Source organism: Cajanus cajan, chromosome 7 (assembly GCF_000230855.2).
Source record: "Cajanus cajan strain Asha chromosome 7, NIPB_CcT2T_4, whole genome shotgun sequence".
In the NCBI taxonomy this organism is placed as follows: domain Eukaryota; kingdom Viridiplantae; phylum Streptophyta; class Magnoliopsida; order Fabales; family Fabaceae; genus Cajanus; species Cajanus cajan.
Window position 1 is genome coordinate 69,274 of NC_138523.1, and position 15,325 is coordinate 84,598.

General features: G+C 34.4%; 1 protein-coding gene across 1 annotated transcript; it reads left to right on the forward strand.

Moving 5' to 3' along the window:
• Positions 1-441: 441 nt before the first annotated feature.
• Positions 442-13,767, forward strand: LOC109815618 (P-loop containing nucleoside triphosphate hydrolases superfamily protein). Its single transcript, XM_020380376.3, has 7 exons — positions 442-1,340; positions 1,554-1,862; positions 3,335-3,618; positions 9,193-10,224; positions 11,724-11,892; positions 12,635-12,792; positions 13,261-13,767. The coding sequence occupies exons 1-7, from the start codon at positions 635-637 to the stop codon at positions 13,501-13,503; spliced, it is 2,901 nt and encodes a 966-aa protein (XP_020235965.1). The 5' UTR covers positions 442-634; the 3' UTR covers positions 13,504-13,767.
• Positions 13,768-15,325: the final 1,558 nt, after the last annotated feature.

Here is a 15,325-nt window from a genome sequence, read left to right on the forward strand (position 1 = left end):
ACATATAAAATGATATGAACTTTCAATCTAACGGTTAGATTTATAAAATTCACAATTAATATAAAGTTATTAAGTAGTGTAATACTTAGTAAAAGTTACATCGGTGTCGTTTGAACCCTTTTCATATATATATATTATAAACAAGCGTCTTTTTTATTTTTAATTTACGAAGTAAAATAAGGAAATAATCGCCATTTGCGAATATTAAATACAACAACAGAATTTATTGTTATTGTTTTTAAAATTAAAAAAGCGAACGGGAAAGGAACACGTTAGCAAGAAGTAGAAGGGCTAAAGGCAGCCACGCCACAAAATCGTAGCAGCCAATGAGAGGAGGAGCTTGGATCTTGGGTTGGCCGCATTGTGTTGTGTTGTTAGAATTTGTACCGATTCTATCCTTCTCGCATACTTCTCGCTTTCATTAAAAATCTCACTTCTGCCTCATTTCTCCTTTCACATAAATGAAAAGAAAAATAAATAAACCTCTTTCCTTCCACGCCTCAAATGCAGTTCGCGGTTCAAATTGTCCACCATGGCATCTTGGCGCTTGTGGAATAAAAAGGAACAACAAAAACCTATGCGTACTTAAGTCTAACTCTGTAATCAATTGAGTATGGTTTTGTGAATTGCAGCGATGGAAACAGCGCTCACTTGCTTCTTCTGTGGTAAAGTCCCGGCGAGAGCAAAATTAGGGGCTGCAACTGCAAGTGAGCGCTTCCGTTGTAATAATGCCTCTGGATACGTTCGTTTTTCTTCCTTCTGCCGTAACAATGCCTATGCCATGTCCACGTGTTCTCTGTCCCCTTCATTCGGAACCCATCGACTCATTCGAAGCGCCGCCAACAGCAGTAGCAGTGAAACTAAGGCTCCCAGTGATGCCAAAAGTAGAAGAAGGAGAAGAAGGAGAAGCGGCTTTGAAAAAAGTTGGTCTTCTTCTCAGACTCAGGCGGTGGAGGAGGAGGGTAGTGGTATCCATCAGAATGGAGACCCTATTGGGAAGAAGGATCTTGGGAAGAGCGTGATGAGGTGGATTCGCGATAGCATGAGGGCTATGGCATCTGATTTGGCAGCAGCGGAGTTACAGGGAGAGTTGGAGCTGTGGGAGCGCATGCGACCGGGTCTCACTTTTATCATGCAGGCCCAGCCATACCTGAATGCAGTTCCGATGCCCCTTGGCCTTGAAGTTATCTGCTTGAAGGCCTGCACCCACTATCCCACTCTATTCGACCATTTTCAGAGGGAGCTTCGTGATGTTCTCCAAGACCTGCAGAGTAAGTCCTTGGTTCACGACTGGCGAGACACCGAGTCCTGGAAACTGCTTAAGGCCCTCGCCAATTCAGGTCTCTATTCCTCCTTACATGAACACTTTTTTGTTCACAACTTACATACAGTACTATAGGTGCTGTTCTATGATCATAATTGGAGTTTTACTCTGACAATATGTGTATTACTAAGGTAAAATTCAAGTTTCGATTGGAGGACGGCACCAACAGTACTATCTAAGTTTTGTCTTATTGCATTGCTCCCTGAGATTGAGAATGGTTCATTTGCAGCTCAGCATAGGGCAGTTGTGAGAAAGATAACGCAGCCGAAAACTGTTCAAGGCGTTTTAGGAATGGATTTAGAAAAGGTCAAAGCCTTACAGCACAGGATTGACGAATTCACCAACCACATGTCGGAACTGCTCCGAATTGAAAGGGATGCTGAATTGGAGTTTACTCAGGAGGAATTGGATGCTGTTCCTAAACCAGATGATACTTCTGATTCTTCAAAACCGATTGATTTCTTGGTTAGCCATGGCCAGCCTCAACAAGAACTCTGCGACACTATTTGTAATTTAAACGCCATCAGTACCTCTACAGGTCTTTCTGCTTTTCCACTTTTCATTTCACTTATTCAGACAAATGCATTGTGTACATCAGGGTCTCACATCGACTTTCCTTCTTAAATTTAGTCTTTCCTTTATGGGTGCGTTTGCTATAAAAGTTGAATTGTTGACATGCTTATGAGTTACATGATATATAATATGTGGTAAAGTACAGGAAATTCATTGATATTTTAGACATGGACTATATCAAACATCTTGGTGAAACATACTAGCGGTTTGTTTTCTTTTCTCCAATCAAATCATTTCTTGCTATTATATTTAGTAGGGATAATCTTATACTCTGGAATAGTAAGAAACAAATGGGGTCACAATATCTTGTGCTAAAGAATAGTATCGAGCCATTACATCAACCACTTTTCATCTTATTTAGTTCAAAGAATCACGCTGCAGGTGATACCCATTAGTGACAATTAAGCTGCATTTCATATTGTCTCAAATCAAGTGTTTCACGCGAAGAGCAAACACATTGATATTGAATGTTATTTCATTAGAGTGAAGATTTTATCTGAAGTCATTACCACTCACTTCGTCAATTCAAAATTTCAAATGATCAACTAATAGATAATTTATCTGAGTCTTCAAGAAGTACTTAAATATTCATACTAACAGGCTTGATGCATATGATGACCCATATGCTCTTTCTTGAGATGGAGTGCCAATGTGTTACTATGTAAATAATGTCTAGGTCCATTGCATAGGAATAACCAAATCATGTAATTTTAGTAATTTGGATTTAGGGCCATTGTAGTTGTCATTGGATTCCCTCACAGGTATAGTAACACATCTTTATATAAACGCGTCTTCTCTGGTTCTCAGCAACAGCGACTCTAATATTGATTCTCAAATTTATGCTTAAATAAATACACTACATTACATCTTTTTATGACATATTGCTTTGAAAAATCTATGTATTGACTTATTAATATCAATACTAAAAATTTTAAAATTTTACATTTACATATAATTACGAAGTAAGTAAGCAATTTTTAACATGGAATTTATTTATTCAAATTCCACAAATTGTTAATCAATTAATACACCACATAAAATTTTTATAATAGTCTTACATGGATAGGTAGATAGTTCTGTACCAATATACTTTATATCTAATATTGGTTTAAACTGTATATCGAGAGATTAGAAAATAGATACACATGGAAGGTAGAGACTCGGACCTAGATGAACCTTGACTCATGTAGGTTTACAATGGAAATCATAATTACGTGATCTGGTCGATGCCAATAATCTAAGTCATAAACCCCAAGAAAATCAATAAGTTATATTTCAAAAATCTATATTATGTATACGCATTTTGTCTTAACTAATGAAAGACATGCATAGGATGCTCTTATCAATTTAGTCTTTGAAACTTAAAAAGCTTCTTCAGTAAAGATGAGTAGCTAAATTCAGTCTGCCTGGTATGGTCATATTTCATTATGTAAACAGGACTTGGGGGAATGCATTTGGTGTTATTCAAGGTTGAAGGAAACCATCGGTTACCACCTACCACTCTTTCACCCGGAGACATGGTTTGTGTAAGAACGTGTGACAGCAGGGGTGCAATTACAACTTCTTGCATACAAGGATTTGTAAACAGTTTCGGGGATGATGGCTATAGTATTACAGTTGCTCTAGAGTCACGCCATGGTGATCCTACATTTTCTAAACTATTTGGGAAGAGTGTACGCATTGATCGTATTCAAGGACTGGCTGATACGGTTACCTATGAGGTATTGTAATCTATCGTGTGGTTTCTTTCATTTAGCCAAAACTTTTGTGGCTCCAAGAAGCGTTAGTGAAACAATTTGAAAGGGCTCCATGAATTCTATGAAAGTTGAAACTAAGTAGTTTTTTGAATCAGGGTGTAATGAGTGTTTAATTTTTGTGTTTAATCAAGTACAATAAAAGAAAATCAATGGTATCTAAGGAAAAAGAAAAATCTATGGTCAACTATTAATTAGTTAATTCATCTATTTTGATTTAGAAGGTGACAAGTCTAATAATTATAAGCATGTTTACTATAAACTGTCAATATGCATTTTACTTTCATAATCCAAGAGTCTAAACTATTAAACACCAAATTTTTACAGCTAGAAAGTTGATGTTACATGTTGACAGTTGACACCAATTTTATCATAATATTGATCTCTTTATCTGTTTGGCTGTGGACATTAATTGATTCTAATTTTCCTATTTGTATAACTAACATAGATCTTCCCTGAGGTTATGAAAAAAATCATACAAAGCTCCTTTTATTTTAGAAATTATGACATTCTTAAGTTAAATATTAGACTAATTATTGCAGTCATCTCTACCTTGTCAAGGTACTCTAGGGTTTTACGGAAATGCTGATGTCATGTACAAACAATGTTTATGTATTCTGTTCTAAAATAATATATTGATCATTCATCATACAAGAGAATGTATTTAATTCTTGACATTAACAAGATGGCAAGTTGTTTGATCCAAACTATGAAGATTGAATTGGAAAATTCTAGTGGATTTAATGTTGTCAATATTTCTGTTAATAATTGGGAAGCATCCATTACTCCTGAGATGGAAAGAGACGGTGGATGTAGTTTTAAGTCATGTTTAAAAAACTGTATATGATTTATTATTTTTCTCTTCCTGAAGAAATAATACTCAGTTACTGTTGTATGTTCCACATCAACTGCATTGGTAATTCTATTGATCAGGTCATATGTCCTTTTAACCATGAAATGATTTGTAATTTTTTCTCTATGTTAGTTACTATCCTACACTTACTGTTGTTAGAATATATGAAAAGTATCTTATCATATCTTGATTGCATCTTAGAGTAATTTAGAATATCTTAGATTATCTGTTAGGATTGGTTTTCATGTTTCCATAGATTTTCACTGTTTATTTCCTCATTTTATTCAGATTATGAGTCTAGCATTAATATAAATAAGGGTCAGTGCTATATGTTCTGTGACACGTCATGCCATATAAAATCAATATTAATTTCAGAATATTCAATTTCTATTCTCTCATTTTCCTCCCTCAATACCTGAAGTCCCATAATTTTGACAACCTCATCTTATATTGGATAATTTGTTGCAGCTCCTGTCTTGTTTCTTTCTTTTTATTTGTTTAGCATTGCCCTTTTCTGTTATTAAATCATAGATCAACACCTTTTTTTTTTTTTTTTTTTTTTTTTCTTTTTAAATTTATATCCTATGACTTCCACGGGGAAAAGTAGTACTAGTAGTCCTTCATGAACCTCTTTATGACTTATCTCTATACATCTCTTGCGGTCTATGAATGTGAATAACTTAATTAGTATATCATGATTGGTTGAATATGTAGTAATGGATTCAGTTTCTAACTATGGGGTACAATATATAAGTTGTAAGAGAGGATTTTATTAATTTGTTTCTTACTAATTACATTCTTCTCTTACCCTATTATATAGATACATTTGTCCCTAAAACAAGTAACTATGAAAATAAAAAAAAATAAAGTAAATAAATAAAAATTATAAAATAATATCAAATCTCTCAAGATACTTTTATTTACAACACTTCCCCTTAAGTTGGTAAATGAATTTCAATCATTCCCAACTTATTAGCTCTTGAAATCTACTAGTAGGAAGTCTCTTAGTAAGTACATCCGCCACTTGGAGTCCAGTAGGGACGTGAGCTGTAACAATAAGACCAGTGTCTAACTTATCTTTGATGAAGTGTTTTTCTATCACAATATGCTTGGTCTTGTCATGTTGAACTAGATTGTGAGCAATGTTGTGACTTCTTGTCACAAAACAACTTCATAGGTAACTATTTTATTTTTGAAGACATTAAAAATAATCTTCATCCATAGCCCTTTACATATGTCTTGTGCTAAGGCTCTGAACTCAGCTTCTACACTAGACCAAGCAATTACGTTCTATTTTTTATTCCTCCATGTCATCAAATTCCCTCCCAAGAACATGCAATATCCAAAAGTTGATCTCCTATTTGTGATTGACCCTGCATAATATGCATCAGTATAAATCTCCAAAGACATGGTGTCTACTCTTCTGAATAGTAATCTCTTCCCTAGACTCGACTTTAAGTACTGAAAGATCCTATCAACTACTTGCATATGCCTTTCTTGAGGGTCATGCATGAATTGACTAACTACACTCACAACATAAGCAATGTCTGGTATAGTGTGTCATAGGTAAATTAGCTTCCCTATCAATTTCTAATATTGATACTTATCTACCGAAAGACTTTTTTCACTTCCAATTTTGTGATTCTGTTCAATTGGAACTCTTAAGGTTCTGCATCCCAACTTTTTCATTTCATTAAGATCAAGGAAATATTTTCTTTGTGAGATAAATATGCCTTTCTTGGAATAAGCAACTTCTATTCTCAAGAAAAACTTTAGCTTCACCAAGTCTTTCATCTAAAACTGTGTTGCCAACTTCTTCTTTAGGGTCAATTTTTCTTCTTCATCATCACCTGTAATGATCATATCGTCTACATAGACTAGGTATAGTGAGATTGCCATTAGGGGTGTGTTTTATGAACAAAGTATGATCACGTTTGTATCCCAAGGAAATCATTGTTTGGGTAAATCTTCCAAACCATGATCACGTTTGTAACCCGTACTATATTCATCTTTGCCATTGATGCAAAAGTCTCCTCATAGTCTACCCCATAAGTCTGTGTGTACCCCTTTGCTATCAATCTTGCGTTGTATTTATTTACTATCCCATCAACTCCGTGCTTCACTGTGAATATCCATTTGCACCCAACAACTTTCTTGTCTTTGGGTTTGTCTCCAATCTCCCATGTTGAGTTCTTTTCCAATGTCTTTTGTCTTCTTTCATGGCTAGAATTCAATGCTTTTCTCTCATAACTTCTTGGATTGAAGTTGAGATATTTATTGAATCAATGGCAACAATGAAACTTTGATGTTGAACAGACAAATGGTTAGTATAAACATATTGTGAAATAGGATATTTAACACAAGATCTTTTTCCTTTCCCCAAAGCAACAAGAATATCATTATTAACACTTACTTCCTCAAAATTATCTTCTGGATTACTCACCTCTGGATTAGACAACTCCTCTTACCATGGAACTAAGGTGGGTTTTTTCTTTGATATTTTATGCCAAAGAATTTATCTTTCTCTTTTTCATTTTGGACATCCTGTAGAGACAAAACTAGTAATAACTTTAAGCAAGACTCATCTTCAGGTTCGAAAATTTTCTCCCCATGAAACCCAGGATAGACAAAAAAGGACTCATTTCATGGAAAGTGACATCCATGAAAAAAAGAATTTACAACTCTCGAGATGATAACATTTGTACCCCTTTTTATTTGATGGTAACCAACAAAGACAAATTTGATTGCCCTCAGATCGAATTTACCTCAATGAAGACAATGCGAATGGACAAAAGCTACACAACAAAAAACATGATAGGATAAACTTGACATAAAAGGGGAAGAAATAACCAATTACCGTAACAACTCAATAAGGCTTACACTATTAAGGACTCGAGTAGGTAACCTATTTATAAGATAGGTGAAAGTTAAGATAGCTTCTCCCCAATAAGTGTTGGGAACAAACATTTGGAAAAGTCAGACTTTAGCAACTTTTAGGAGATGACGATTTTTCCTTTCTACAACCGTATGTTTTTGAGGGGTATTAACATAGGTAAGTTCATGTACAATACCATGATCAATGATAAGTTTAGACAAATCATAATTCACATATTTAGTACCATTATCAAATCTGAGTCTTTTTATGGACTACCAAACTTATTTTTAACAAGATGGAAGAAATTGACAAATACATGACCAACATCATATCTATTTTTCATAAGATATGTCTATGTTACCCGTGTACAGTCATCAATAAACTCACAAACCATTTAGCACGAAAGATAGATTTCACAATGAGTCCCCGCGCATCAGAGTGTATTAATTCAAAAGCAAAAGAACTCTTATTACGTTGATTGGAAAAGAGGACTCATGATGTTTAGACAATTGACAAACATCACAATTATATGAATCAACAAAAACTTATGTAAAAAAATGCGGAAACAAAGATTTAATAAGACTAAAAGGATGATGTTTGAGCTTCTTACGTTGAAGCCATATTTGAGAAGTTGCCCAAGTATCAGTCTTCACATGGTGGTTTGAGGTTGACTCCATGTTCTTGTCAACATTCTTCTTTTGCTCTAGGAAGTATAAACCACCTTGTTCTTTAGCAATTAAAATTGTCTTTCTTGTGGCTAGGTTCTACAAGGAATAATGAGAATGAAAAAATGTTACTGAACAAATCAAGTCTATAGTGAGCTTTTGTAAAGAGATAAGACTATTAGCCAATTTCGAGACATGTAAGACTTATGTAAGAAAATAGAGGGCTCAAGTTAAATACTGCTAGAGCCAATAATGGCACATTATCTCCATTAGCAATTGTAATGAATTGTTTGGTGTTGTTTTGGAATATGATGCAAAGAGTGAAGGAAAGGGGGTCATGTGATTTGGTGCCCCAGAATCAAGAACCCAAACTTCCTAAGAAATGAAGCTAGAAGTATTGAAAGTACTCATACCCTTCATAGACAGTGTACATGAGTTAGAGGACTTACTCAGATTTAATCATCATTCTTAGACAATCAATCTCTATCTTACATGTTATATCTAGTTCCAGTTGAAAGGGAGGAGGATTTGCATCACCCATGGATGAACTCAATAATTTAACAACAGGAGAGAGACAAATATCTCAAATTTGCGTTAAATAGGGAGGATCTAGATGCTCCTTTCTAGCCCACTACTGACTCCAACAATGGCGGCATCAGTGCCGGTGGTGAAGAGGGTGGCAGCAACTCTGGTTTTTCTGGTTTTAGGGCAGTGGAAACAGAGATCCCAAGGACAGGAACTCTGATACCAAGTTGTAAGAGAGAATTCTATTAATTTGTTTCTTACTAATTACATTCTTCTCTTACCCTATTATAGAGATGCATTTGTCCCTAAAATAGGTAACTACGAAAATAAATAGAAATAAAGTAATTAAGGAAGATTGTAAAATAATTCAAATCTCCTAAGAAACTCCTATTTACAACAATATATCTTGTGGTTACATCATTTTACCACTTGCTATGGAAAGGACAGGCGTAGTGTTATGGATAGAAGTGTTAACTAATTCTGCATTCTGGTGATCAGTTTTAAACAGATCAACGTAATTTGACTGTGATGGTTCTGTTCATTAATTTCATTAAAATTTTACTCCCTAGCTCACTGATTTATATGTACATACACGTCTTTAAGTAAGCTTATGACTTTTCCAGCGGAACTGTGAAGCTTTAATGCTGCTTCAGAAGAATGGTTTGCGAAAGAAGAATCCTTCAATTTCTGTTGTTGCTACACTGTTTGGAGATGGGGAAGATGTTACATGGCTTGAGAAGAATCATTTGGCTGACTGGGCAGACGAGAAATTGGATGGAGCATTAGGAAGTGAAACCTTTGACAATTCTCAGCAAAGAGCAATTGCACTGGGTTTGAATAGAAAGAGGCCTGTATTGGTTATCCAAGGGCCTCCTGGTACAGGTAAGACTGGTTTGCTCAAGCAACTTATAGCATGTGCTGTTCAGCAAGGTGAAAGGGTTCTTGTTACAGCACCTACTAATGCAGCTGTTGATAACATGGTTGAAAAGCTTGCAAATGTCAGATTAAATATTGTGCGGGTAGGAAATCCAGCTCGTATATCAAAAATTGTGGGATCAAAGTCTCTAGGAGAAATTGTAAATGCTAAGCTTTCAAGTTTTCGAGAAGAGTATGAGAGGAAGAAGTCAGATCTCAGAAAAGATTTAAGACTTTGTTTAAGGGATGATTCACTAGCTGCGGGCATACGCCAACTTCTGAAGCAGCTGGGAAGGTCACTGAAGAAAAAAGAAAAGCAGACCATAAATGAAGTTCTATCTAGTGCTCAAGTTGTGCTTGCCACTAATACTGGAGCAGCTGATCCTTTGATTCGAAGGCTAGATACTTTTGACTTGGTTGTCATAGATGAAGCTGGACAGGCAATTGAACCCTCTTGCTGGATTCCCATACTGCAGGGAAAGCGCTGTATTCTTGCTGGTGATCAATGCCAACTTGCTCCTGTTATATTATCACGAAAGGCCTTAGAAGGTGGTCTAGGAGTATCTCTACTGGAGAGAGCTGCAACTTTGCATGAAGGGATTCTCACCACCAGGTTAACAACTCAATACCGTATGAATGATGCAATTGCTAGTTGGGCTTCAAAGGAGATGTACGGAGGATTGTTGAAGTCCTCAGAGACTGTCTTTTCACATCTTCTTGTAGACTCTCCTTTTGTCAAGGTATTATGCCAATCAATGATATCTCCATTTTCATTTAAGTGAAGCTTTCTATTTATATCTTGTCTTAACTAAAGTATCTCAGATCTTATTCTTGTTACTGGTTTTATCTTGCTGGTCCTTAATTTCAGAGAAGCTACTCAAAATCATTCAAGTTTATGAAAATTTTACAAAAGTAATATTTTCAGACAGTGTTTTGTTTTTCTTTGTATTGTTAGTTGTTACACTGTTACTGTTGAAAAAGGAAAGAAAGAATCTTTGTTGAATAGCAAAAAACTCCAAGTCTGAGTGTGAGTACAGCCTGAAAAGGGGCATACAAGATGACAATGCTCCAGATAAATTAGAGAGACCCTGGACTCTCCTAAATGCCTTACATTGTTTAACAACAAGATCCCCTAATTTGTTACCCTCATATAAATAACAGCCGCTAACTCTAACCCACACTTCTGACTAATGCTAACTTTTAACCTGACTCTTGTGCCACATCAGTTTGGGAGCTGCTAGTTCCTGGCCTAATCCCCTTATTCCTAACAGGCCTGTTTTACTACAAGCCTTCTATCAGATACAGTGGAGGCATAAGAACTAGGTAAGCAGGGTGACAATGACGAGTATCCTTGTAAGAGATCAAACCCCTGAAACATCACACCTCCTTGTCAAAGACTGAGTCAGTGAGCCTAGTACCTGCTGCAGAAGAATCTCACCGGAAATGGTCTTACTTTTGATAAATAAGACACAAGCTGAGATCCATGTTTTTCACACTTCAGGGGAATAGAGCAAGTATTCCTGGGTTGGGGAGGCAGAGAGGGCTAAATTTCTATTTCTGAAGTGTAGAGTGCCAAATGAGTAGGTCTGTTATTTATGAGGCTCACTTGCAAAATTTTAATATAAAATTGGCAAATCCCCTATGGCCCTCCTTGACCGGAAATGGTGTTACTTTTGATAAATAAGACACATGCTGAGATCCATGCTTTTCACACTTCAGGGGAATAGAGCAAGTATTCCTGGGTTGGGGAGGCAGAGAGAGCTAAATTTCTATTTCTGAAATGTAGAGCGCCAAATGAGTAGGGCTGTTACTTATGAGGCTCACTTGCAAAATTTTAATATAAAATTGGCAAATCCCCTATGACCCTCCTTGACCGAACATGCCGAACCATATTTTTGTCAACCTGTTCAGCTTATAAACAGGTCGGTGCAGTATTGATAGCTCAAGCTTCTTAATAGGCAACATGTAATGCTGCTGATGTACAAGTCAGAACTTTTCATGAAAGAGCTTTGTCAAGAATTATTGTATGAATATAAAAAAAAATATATGAAAGATTAGCTGCTTATTCATTACAATTTTATGGACAGTCTTAGCTTTTGTCATATTTTGAGTTACGTGTGCTTTTGACCCAGGGGCTTATGTGATTATGTATTGATCTTTATCTTTTTTTCTCTATTTAATTCTAGTATTACTTATTCTAATTACATGAATGGAAAGCTTGACCTTGCTGTTGTTGCAGCCTACTTGGATAACACAATGCCCACTGCTATTGCTAGATACTAGAATGCCCTATGGAAGTCTGTCAGTTGGTTGCGAAGAGCATCTAGACCCAGCAGGAACAGGCTCGTTGTATAATGAAGGAGAAGCTGAGATAGTTTTGCAGCATGTCTTTTCCTTAATTTATGCTGGTAATCACATTTGACTCATAAAGGTTTTCCTTTGGCAATATCTTACAAGTTTAAAACATAAAAAATTCCTTTTTGAATGTTTTGTGGTATTATTAACAAGAAATTGTAAGAACAAAAAACAAAATGACCAAGACGGAAGGATAAATGGTACTCCGGTCACTACCCCCTAGCCCAACTACTATAGTGAGTGGACACACGTGGCAATGTGTAGCACCATGGACACCTTAACGTTGTACCAGTGGGCCTGTTACAAATGGTTTTTGGTGTTAATAACCTGGTGCGTTAGTCTTTTCTGTTTATAGGCCAAAATCTGATGTTTAAATAACTACTTTTTTAACATTATTATTTACTTGAATGGTTAATTATGTAACCACTTTTGGATCATTCTTAACTAGTAACCATTTGAGTGGTAATTTGTTCCTAAATTTGAAAAACTTCTACCATGAATTGTGGAGATACTGGTCTGTATTTAATCACGGTGGAAGACCTGAGTACTAGTTTTACTCTCCATTCTGAATCCACCAAAGAGATTGGTACGGAATAGAAATTAATATATATTTGAAAATAGTATTTTTAATCCAAGAAAAAAGAAAAAGGCGTTAATGCATACCATTTTTTGTTGTCATATTTTAGCAAAATAAGTTCCGAGTCTTTTGATGTTATGAAATCTTGTGATGAAACTTATTTGTCATTGTGTTTCCTGATGTAAAATTTTCCTTGGTAATTTGAATCGGAAATGCAGGTGTTAGCCCAACTGCTATTGCAGTGCAATCCCCTTATGTTGCTCAGGTTCAACTTTTGAGGGACAAGATTGATGAATTTCCCGAAGCTGCAGGTACTGAGGTTGCGACCATCGACAGTTTTCAAGGTCGGGAAGCTGATGCAGTTATTTTATCCATGGTATGATCGGAAACCAATCTTTAGATCCATCATTTCAACACTTTTCTGGTTGATAAATAAATAAATTTAATACTGATAGAAAAATATTATGACAATACAACCTTAAATGCAAGTTGAAGCAAGTCAAATGAAGCCCCTTCCATCCTTATTCCAATTGGAGGTGTCATTATACTCACTACTTAAACATTGATGGCCACTACTGCTTCAATGCTGTCCTCTTCTAATTCACTATCTCTCTTCTACTTTTTCATGATTAACTTCTGCAATTGGGTGTTTATTTAAAGTTATTCTTTAATGTTTGATGAGATAAATGATCAATTACTACTACCAGTTTGATTATCGAACCTTCAAATCCTGAGATTCTGAATTTGAAAATCACTTTGTTGAAATATTTATCTAGTACTGGTCTTAAACATGAACTGACATCATCGACTTGTACAACACATTTTTAAAATAATAACAAAATAGGTACGATCAAACAATCTGGGAGCCGTTGGATTCCTAGGGGATAGCAGAAGAATCAATGTTGCCATCACAAGAGCACGCAAACATTTAGCTTTGGTCTGTGACAGCTCCACCATATGCCACAATACCTTCCTAGCAAGACTTCTGCGTCATATTAGACACTTTGGTAGGGTGAAGCATGCAGAACCAGGTAGTTTTGGAGGATACGGACTTGGGATGAATCCAATATTACCTTCCATTAATTAGTATGTAACAGTAGCATGCAACAAATTTTAAAAATGACCTATAAATTGTCTATGGTTTTTTTTTTTTTTTTGGGGGGGGGGGTGTGGCGGTAGGAATGGATAGGTTTTTCCGTTCATTGATCAAAACTTGTATAGTTGTATAGCAATTCATAAATTCAAATTTGTGTAGCGTATCAAGTATCGCTCATGCATTAAAATTATGGAAGAAAAGTTTCATTGTAACTAAATTAGGGAAATGATTTACGGAACCCAAAATGTTCATTGATCTTTGTCATTGTTAAAAATTATTTAGTAACTTTTTTTATATTTTTATTTGGCTTAAGTAGGTTTTTAATCCTTTTAAAATTATGAGTTTTAATTTTGATCTTTGTAAAAAAAAAATTTATTTTTCATCCATCTTAAATTTGTAAGCATTATTTTTAGTCCTCATAAAATAAATAAATATTTGTTGGATCCCTGAAAAATATTTTTCTTTGATTTTCATTTTTGAAAAAATTAGTGTCACAATTTTTATCTTTGACAATTATTTTAAGATAGATGAATAATAATTATTTTAAAGATTTAAATGAATTTTTAGGTGTTAAATACTGATGTGATATTATTAACAATTTGTGTAACACTTAGAATGTTCACTTAATCTTTAAATAAATGAAAATTTGTTAAAATGATTACACAAAAAATAGGGGCTAAAAAATAACAGGCTTTTTAGAGAGATGAAAAACAAAAAACAAAATAAAATTACAAGGATTAAAATCAAAATTAACTAATTTTGTAGCGGCTAAAATCATTTTTTTAAGTCTTTTTATTTTATTTCCAAACAAAACTTAATTTGCAATTTTTAATTTTTAAAATGAAATGACATCTTATAAGTACATAAATAATGATACACCAAAACACTTTAAAATTGTATAAGTATTTGTTAACATGTATGTCCAAATGCAAGAACTTCTTGAATTTTAAGCACTTATAATAAAAGTTCCTATTACATAAGAGTTTAGTAAATAAGGTCTTACATAAGTTGTTTGTCAAAACATGCCCTCAATATACTTTTAAGCTTACTTAATAGAGCTCTTAAAATTTACTAGTATGTCATTAATAAGTTAACTAAATCTTTTTCTTTGAGTCTTGTTGACTTTTCAATCTAATTTTGACATTGTTTCTAGATTACTAAATAAATTAAATTAAAGATTAGTTCAAGTTTCTTTTCATAATGAAGTTAATCCTTATTTATACTAATTCGTCTTGACTACGTATTACACCTATTTGTATTAATCTACTACTTGATTTAATTCAATTAACTAGATTATTAATTACATAGTTCTAAGACTTCACGATTAATTAATTTATTACTTATATGCATTTATTTAGGTATCTATAAGTGTTAAGTCTTAACCAACTGCTATATAATTTCTAAGACTCTTTCTTAATATACATTAGTTCAATTAATCTATATTAACTTAATCAAGGATTGAAAATCCTATTTATTTTAGTCAAGGTTCTTATTATTCAATTCCTTTGTTTTTAGATTCATTAAGGAGTTAATTTCTATTTAAATAATTATTATTTACTATGTTCTAATTAGTAAAATTTTTGGATGTTATAAGTTGAGAGTGCATTGGTCAAGCCAAAAGGCATAACCAAAAAGTCAAAATAAACATTTGCTAATCGAAAAGCAATTTTGTGTGTATCGGAAGGATTAAGGCTGATTTCGTGATGACTCATTATGTCTCTAGACTTTACAATTCAACTACAATACTACAAGAAAAATGTTAATTATCAATAATCATAATCCGTTGGTAGCACTGAATATTCATTAAAAACAG

Bases quoted from the DNA above. Each gene is read 5' to 3' on its own strand.
- LOC109815618 (XM_020380376.3), top strand. From the start codon at position 635: ATGGAAACAGCGCTCACTTGCTTCTTCTGTGGTAAAGTCCCGGCGAGA. The intron at 3,619-9,192 runs GTATTGTAATCT...TGACTTTTCCAG, and splicing joins CTGATACGGTTACCTATGAG to CGGAACTGTGAAGCTTTAAT. The intron at 11,893-12,634 runs GTAATCACATTT...TCGGAAATGCAG, and splicing joins CTTTTCCTTAATTTATGCTG to GTGTTAGCCCAACTGCTATT.